Source organism: Etheostoma spectabile, chromosome 14, assembly GCF_008692095.1.
Source record: "Etheostoma spectabile isolate EspeVRDwgs_2016 chromosome 14, UIUC_Espe_1.0, whole genome shotgun sequence".
Taxonomy (NCBI): Eukaryota; Metazoa; Chordata; class Actinopteri; order Perciformes; family Percidae; genus Etheostoma; species Etheostoma spectabile.
In genome coordinates this window covers 16,343,198-16,351,702 of record NC_045746.1, presented here as the reverse complement: position 1 = coordinate 16,351,702, position 8,505 = coordinate 16,343,198, and the positions used below count along the sequence as shown (strand labels likewise).

The window sequence follows — 8,505 nt, the reverse complement described above, 5'->3', positions numbered from 1 at the left end:
TGGGCATTTAAAACCTTTAGATTGACATCACCTGGTCTTTCCAGACGATGATTGAGAACAATACATGACACTGTCAGGTCTCGCTTTCCAAAGGGGGCAATGAATGCTATAAACTCTGCAGGGTGCCCATACTTTTGGGATGCCATTTTTTTTGTTTTCTGTTCTTTTGAAAGTGTAAATGATGGAAATAAAATCTAACTTTTTTGTGCCATATTATCAATGTCTAATCTCTTATTTGATGCCTTCTGGATCTTTTCCTGTCTCTTTATGCACATTAATACAAATTTTTACTGGGTGCCCAAACTTTCGTGTGTGTGTGTGTGTGTGTGTGTGTGTGTGTGTGTTGTGTGTGTGTGTGTGTGTGTGTGTGTGTGTGTGTGTTGTGTGTGTTGTGTGTGTTGTGTGTGTGTGTGTGGTGTTGTGTGTGTGTGTGTGTGTGTGTGTGTTGTGTGTTTGTGTGTGTTGTGTGTTTGTGGTGTGTGTTGTGGTTGTGTGTGTGTGTGTGTGTGTGTGTGTGTGTGTGTGTGTTTTCTAGCTGCAAAAAGTCGTGTTTATGATTTCAAGAATGAAAACCTCATGAACAGAAAAGACAAAGAACAGTAGGAGCTGTTTGATTAAACACAAGAAGTCAAGACGGAGAAATATTGCATATTTGGAAACCAAAGACTTGAGAGTGTGTCTTACCTGCCCAGTTATGGATGGATGATAGGTTAAACAGGAGGTTACTTATTGCTCTTTTACTGTGTATAGCTGTTAAAGTTCAGTACTTGTGGTGTAAATGAATGTACTCTGGCCCTGCGGATGGAAATGTGATTCCCAGACATTCCTTACACTGCACTCTCTCTCTCTCTCTCCTCTCTCTCTCTCTCTCTCTCCTCTCTCTCTCGTCTCTCTCTCTCTCCCTTTTCTCTCCCAGCTCTCTCTCTCTCTCTCTCTCTCTCGTTTTCTGTCTCTTATTCTTTCATAAGCTCTGTCTTTATTTTATCTTTTCTCCACCCTGTTAATGTTGTTCCAGGTGTTCTATATGTACTCAATCACAACAAAAAATAAATCTCTCTCAGGAGACATCTCTTGCAGCATGTTATGTCTTCTTGCTGTCTTTATTGCTTACACTGCTCACTCCACCATACTCCTCTCACCCGCTTCCTCCCCCTGATGTGTTTTCATGTCCTCACTCCCTCCTCTACCTCGTCCTCATGTCTTTCAGGCTGTTCTTGAAAAGCCACAGTGGGACTGCAGGCAGACAGAGCAGTCTCGTAATCCACGGAGCAGACTTCAGCACCAAGGACATGGACAATGACAACTGCATGTGCAAGTGTGCCCTCATGCTCACGGGTGGTAAGTGTAGCCTAACACTGCATTGTATTAAGGATAATCCTACATTTATATACATTTAAATAATATATATCTGGTTCTTAAGCTACTTCTGTATATTGCCCAATAAGCTGCAAAACCAAAGCAATGACTGGAAAAAGTTCCACAGAGTTGAGGGATCTTCGGAGTAAGTTGTTACTCTCTGTGGGTTGGTCACAACAAAAGAGAGCTTTGACATTATATATTGTCATCTAATCCATTCTAAATATGAATAAATATTGCTTAGAGCAATCTTAAGTAATAATTGAATAATCCAAATAAGTTTAGCTATCTCTGTCTGATGGTCTAAGTTTCTCGTCTTTCTTTTCCCACCAGACTTCTTTTCAGCAATGTATTCTTTCTCTCAGGTCTCAGCAATTAACTAGGGGAGTACATTGTCATTATAACCAATAAGAATCATACAGAATTGCTTTTACGAGAAAACAATGGCCATGATTTTACCATTTCAAAAAGTAATAACCTCTGATTGGCTTTATGACCAACCTCACAGTGTTCATTGCCCAGTCATTTGTTCAGGTCATTATGATCACAACTTGCCCTTGCAAGACATGCAATGGGCTAACATGGCCACTTTACATCTATCTGCACCTATTAGGCTATTGAAATTTATTGAAAAAAATTTCTAGTACAGGATATAAAATCCTCTATTCCAGACTCAAGCATAAATATACAAATGACATTACCGCTTGGAGTGTGAAAAAAATTATTTCTCTCTTCAGACAGGCATGTTTCAGGGTAAAGTTTTAAAGAATTCCCTCATGTCTCATACCTATTGCTCCAAAACTGAAAGATAGGCTCAACTGTTACATCATATATTCCTTTTACAAGCTTATACACCTGAATCATATCCCCTCCTTATCTCCTAAATGTGAGAGTCGGTAAACGTTATATGCAGTAGTAAAAATATATACTTTTAAATTAAATTTTGAAAAGTTCTTTTTATTATTGCAATCATACATGTTGCACCTACGTCCTCCTCCTGTACTTGATGAACCATTAAATCCCCAACTGCATAATTGGCTATAACGTCATTCTACCAACATGTAATGTAACTATATTCTGCATCCCCTCCCAGTTGCACTGTGGTTGGAAACAAGCACATTATAAAAATCCCTGGGCGCGGCACCAAGTGTCAGAGAGATTTAAAATGACTCTGCTTCTCCTGCTGTGTAAGTGGAGCCCAGTGACCCTTGCTGTCACCGCATGGCAAGTCCTGACCTGGTACTAATCAAGCATTTCTAAGTGCCGATTTAAGTTAAGCATTACCTCTTAGGTCATTGTGAATGCAGTGGGTCAAAGGGAACTGGCATCTTATCACTAATCAACACCCCTACTCTGCTTGATTCATAGCCTGCCTATAGCAAGCCACAAAGGAGAGGCATGACAACATGTTGCCGGAGTCAAGGCTGGGCCGAACCCAGCACTGTGCTACACTATGTACAATATATCATTTGATTTATACCCTGCATTTACAAGAGCAGGGCTGACACATACAGATGATGTAAGTGTCTGGAATATACAAGAGGAAAATACTTCTCTGCTACATTTATGAGGACAACTGTAGCATGCCGCATTAGGAATACGGAGGAGAATGTAGTGTGAACACACACATACTGTAATGTATATATATTCGCACAGCACTACAACATACAGTAGGCATACAGCACTGACAAGAGGCAAAGGAGAACCCTCTATCATGAGAACTGCACTAGGGGATCTTTCTTTTCAAAATAAGACACCCCCTGTTTTTACAAGTCTGTAAAAAGCGCTCACCTGGAAACAGAGAGGATACTGATCATAAATCCTAAAGGATTGCTGCCGTGCACACTAAATGTTTGTGTGTGACCGCGATTGTGTGTGACCATGATTGTGTGGTCTGCGGTTTATCAGCAAATGAGGAATAGCAAGTAGGTGACTTTTGCTGTATGCTGCTTCATTGTTTAAAAGGAAAAACAATTTCTCAATAAAATGAAACGGCAGGTTGCACAACACACAGTGTGACATGCTATAACCAAACCCCATCCCATCATTGTATCAACTACAAGACATTACCACCAGCTTTTCTGCTGGTAGGGTCTACGACTCAACTGTGGGGTTTTTTCAATTGTTGCTCAAATCTAGCCTTTTCTTTGTCATTGTGTATTGCCATATCACCTTTTAGGTTGACATGTCAAACTTATTGCTTATTTACACACCCAGCTTATAGCAACATGGCAAATTTTAAGTCCAATATTCACTCTCCTTTTAGCTCTGTTTTGGTCTCCACCAACTCTCGTTAACTACTATATGCATTACTTTGTTCACCAGCTAATCGTTAACTTTTTCTTTCTGTCATTTGATGCAGGGCAGGTAGTGTACATTGTTGTTGTTTATTAGTTTACTCACTGAGAACAGCTGTATGCTGTGGCTGCAAAGTGTTGTCATCTGTGAGAGTGAACCCAAACAGCAAAGCTGTGGGCTCTAAAACTAAGACAATGAGCTAAAAGATCATAAAATGCCCCCTAGAGTTGAGGGAAACTGCAGAGTTGGTGATAATTGTCATGTTTGTCACTACAAGCAACATCTCTTACATTAGACATAATCATTCAATCCCTTGTTCAATTATATATACTGACTATAGCAGCTTTAAGCTTTCACAACTTTGGTCCATCTCTAAAAATGTCTGGTACCGTGTGTCCTGTAAAGGGCTCCAGCTTAAGGAATACTTTTTAAAAAATCTCACAAATAAATGTAAGCAGAGCAAGTGCAGTTCCATATTTGATTTCCACTGGTGCCAGCATCCTAAAACTATAAGCAGCTGTGGAAATGTAAGGTGTCCACAAGTTTCCATGCTATGTTGTGTACGTGTCTTATGATGAAGCAGCAATCAATGTGAAATTTATATCTGTGTGATCCATGCCAGCAACAGGGGCAGAACTTTGCTCCTGATTACTGACAGCAGGTCTTGTGAAATGTCATTCTGTACGCCGCTGTGGTATTCAGGTCTGCCAGAAGAGAGAAGAGCTGCCATTTGTCACTGTGTGACTGACACATGCCATGCCTCGCATATGTTCTATATCTGACTGTATCAGTGAGGGTGTGTTCACTAGTTCAGATATGAGACTTCAATGACATATTACTAGGATGGAATATATGTTATGTTCAGTTTCTCTTTATCATCTGAAATATACAGTACTAACAGTAATAATACCGTAACAACACTTTATTTGTAAAGCACCTTCCATACATACATTTACATGAAGTTGTGTATTTAAAAAAGCATTTAGACAACATTTCAAAAGTGGCAGGCATAACATTTAAATAAGATTAAATAGAAATACAGTTTCAGTCAAATTTAATAAAGTAAGGACACATACTGCTTAAAGGCCAGAATAAGAAAGGAAGTTGCATGGTGGATATCTATGGGCAGGTTGTTTGACAGATTATGGCCCATAATAAGACACAGAAGTATTAAGAGACAGCCTGCATTGACCTAAAAAAAAAACTGAATTTCACTTCAGTGAAAGTATGAAATGTGTCACCTTGGGAATAGAATAAAAGCTTCCCATGCCATGCACAACTCTTCTTGTGCACATGCACTCTTTGCTTTAAATAGAAGAGGTACTGAAAGTGTTCCGCAACAGGTACTGGTATGCCAATGAACTCAGTGACAGTAACACATTGAGCAGATAGCAGTGAAATGGTGTCAGAACCATTGCCATGGCCCTGTGGGAGAGGCCATGGGAAACGTTCAACCTTTACAGTAACACACACAAACGTTACCTTGACAAAACACTACTTACTCAAACCCTTGTTTGTTCTGCTAAAAGGCATTTAGCAGATGATTTGCAACTAATATTAAATTGTGTCTCTATTCAGGTTGGTGGTTTGATGCCTGTGGCCCGTCCAACCTTAACGGCATGTACTTTACCCAAGGACAACATGTAGGGAAGTTAAACGGTATCAAGTGGCACTACTTTAAGGGCCCCAGCTACTCGCTACGAGCCACTGTCATGATGATCCGCCCTCTGGACTTCACCTAGTCTTTTGAACATTATACTTCAGAACGGCTATGTAGCACATTAGAGGGACGCCGCCTAGTTTATCCTCTTGTCTCATCTCATTTCGCTGGCACTGGGAGTCATCCAATAAATCTTTTTATTTTGTTTTACTTCAACCTGGTCCTTCTGTTGGGGCTTGCCCAGAGCAACAGATATTTCTGTTCTGCTGTTGCCTCATAACCTTTCCCCTCAATGAACTGAAGAGCAGCCATGAGAGGACGAAAGACACAGATTCACCTGAACTGATTTCAGTTCACAAGCAGATTCACAAACTTGACGTTATTTAGGGACAAATGCTTTCAGGTGGATTATCTCTTGCCTGGAATTTGTGCACATTTTGCGCATGCTATAAGGTCAGCTTCTATGAAAATTCAAACATGATGTCAAACCACAATTTTTTTTTCCATTTTCCTGGGGACCTGCATTGTAATAATATGGAGGACTTGAACTCTTGTGAATGGAAACCTGCTACCACAGACTGACTCCTTAAACCGCAGAACAGAACTTATCTGGAACGCTTAAAGGAGACAAATGAGAGATTTTGCTTTTTTTATTAAAATGTTTTTTTAACAGAACACAGCCCATAAATATTATGAATGTATTATATATTGTTTTGTTTTTTGTATCAACTCTATACGATATTGAACGTGAGATGAAATTGTTTTTTTGTACTGTACAGTGTATGCTGCCTTTCTATCTGCATTATGTATAAACACTCTGTTTTAAAGTAACCTTGAAATTCCAGTAATGAGTTGGTAATAGTTACAAGGGTCACTTGCTGCCAATTACACACTAGCCGCCTTGAGAGAGTGATTATTTTTAGAGTTAATATGTGAGGTTATTATTGGATTAGATTCTGGACAGAGATCCTTTTGCCTTTTTGTTATTGGCTGAGAAACGACTAATACCTGCCAAGGTTTAGATTGTGAGTGATCACGTTACTTTCTGCTGAATATGAAAAACAAGGACATTAATACAGATGCATATAATTAGTGATATATCTATCAATTACAGCTGTGTGCACATTAAGGATTAGAATGTACGTTTGCATATACAACAAGTAATGTGTATTTTTTGCAAAGATAAATACTCCTGAGTGTCATGATGGAAGTACTACGTCATGATGCTTCTATATTCACAAAGATGTAAATGCTTATATTAAGCTAGTGTCCCACATCTATGAAGCCCACAAACAATATGGTCAAAGTTCATATTACTGAATTGTATTTCGATCTATAAAGGACATTGTAAAACCCCTTTATGACTGTTCCTAATCTCTTACCTTAAGCCAAATAGCAGATCATTAAGACAAGTTACATGCAAAATGTTTTTCACAGACATCAACATGACAGCCTCGTATTCCAGCCAGTTTCTGTTTCTCATCAATGCAGCTTTGAAAAAAAGGAGCTGGAGTTAGATATGAAGCATGAAATGAATGATTCCACCAAGTGTTCCATGTGAACACATATTTCATAATTTCCAGATTTATAACAACAGAATCTACTGTGCTGAGTATTTACTAAAGGTACATGTGGCAAGAAGACAGTGTATCTGGATCTTGTAAAACTACAATCAACATGTTTATTAGCATACTAAAAATGTAAAATTTAATGTGTGTGTGTGTGTGTGTACGTACGTACGTATAAAGCAGCTTTCCTGAGGAAAGCTGTTTTGTTTCAGTTTTTCCTCTGCCAGGTCTACGATGGTGTTTTGAAGTTGAGCATAAAACATAGAAGTTAAGATAATAACCCTGGAGAATGTGCCTTTGATAACTCTGCTTTTACCTCATTCAATTCCAGATTTGCAGATTTATTTAAACATATTTTGTAACATGTGGTCAGTGTTGTGTTGCTAGATTAAATAAAAGAGAAAATGTTTTCAATCTGCCTCTAGGCTGCACTTTTTGGGCCAAATTGATGTGATGATAGACAGGGGTTTAAAGTCAGGGTTTCAAAATGTCCTTCATTACGTCCTACTTTAAGGAGACATACTTTAACTTAAAAAAAACAAAAATAAAAAAACAAAGCTTGGTCTCATAACATCTTCAACATCAGTTTAAATCTCCTGATACAAATGCTACACTGTATGTCATGCAAAGCAAGCTTTTAGCACAGATAGACATGCTTTCTTCCGGCCTTGTTGGGACCAAGCCATTAAACTCCCTCTCTGCCCAGGCAGTGGAGCGGGAACTCGCTTTTCTTGCTTGTGGCAATGACAGATTGCCAAAGTGTCAAACAATGCTGTCGGGACCTGTAGTGTCTCCTCAATAGTTGACATTCCTAGGCCTAATCAGAGGTTAAACAAATTAGTGCAGCCTGCAAAGCACCGCGTGTCCTTCAGCGCCTGCACTGACCCAACACCCTCACTGGAATGTGTTCTATAGAGAGTCTGGAGAAGTGGAGTGTGAAGAGAGTCCGCGCACGCTAGCACACACCTATGTGGGTCTGAAGCTTTGTCCTTTGTTGGTGTGAGGACAGGAGCTACCAAGAACCACTTCTAAACTGGGGGAAGTTTTGTCTCCAGTGGACATTCAGGGTGTCAAAGCAAAGTGGCGTTTCACCTGTCATCTCCACATCCACACGTATGCACACACACACACACAAGACCAGCTCGTCACGTCCACAGCCAGGCTGCTCTGCTGAAAGTGGATCCTTTCCTGTTAACTGAGGAAGAGCAGAGGGCTGGCGAGGCGATGGGACTCCCTGTGGGTCTGAGCTGCAGTCAGGCAAACAGCGTTGGACCTCAACCAAATCAGATATGACAGAAGACAGTACCTGCAGTATGAACACTCAGCCATTGAATCCCCCTAGAGAGACCACCTGCTCTCATGGAAATGAATAAAAACATAGAGGATACGTAGAGAGAGAGGAAGTGATAGTATAAATAGAACGTTTGTCTTTAGCCCTACACTTCATATCAGATTTAATCATAAAATGCCCTATAAGAATGTGTTTTTCATTTCAGTATTATTAATCCAGTACTAATGGATTTGCACTTGCACAAATTCTTATTATATTACAACTAAGATTGTTGGAATTAAGCAAAGAAGACAAAGTTTAACAGCTAATGATATAATCCTCTCATTGTGTAG

The 8,505-nt window shown here is 39.6% G+C and overlaps 1 protein-coding gene across 2 annotated transcripts in view; it reads left to right on the top strand.

Moving 5' to 3' along the window:
- angpt1 (angiopoietin 1) overlaps nt 1-7,296 on the top strand; it is a 63,796-nt gene extending 56,500 nt beyond the window's left edge. For both annotated transcript variants that reach the window (XM_032535234.1, XM_032535233.1), the window contains exons 8-9: nt 1,208-1,338; nt 5,233-7,296. In XM_032535234.1, the coding sequence (XP_032391125.1) occupies nt 1,208-1,338; nt 5,233-5,396 (295 nt within the window). In that variant the 3' untranslated portion in view covers nt 5,397-7,296. The remainder of the gene's footprint in view (nt 1-1,207; nt 1,339-5,232) is intronic.
- Nucleotides 7,297-8,505: the final 1,209 nt, after the last annotated feature.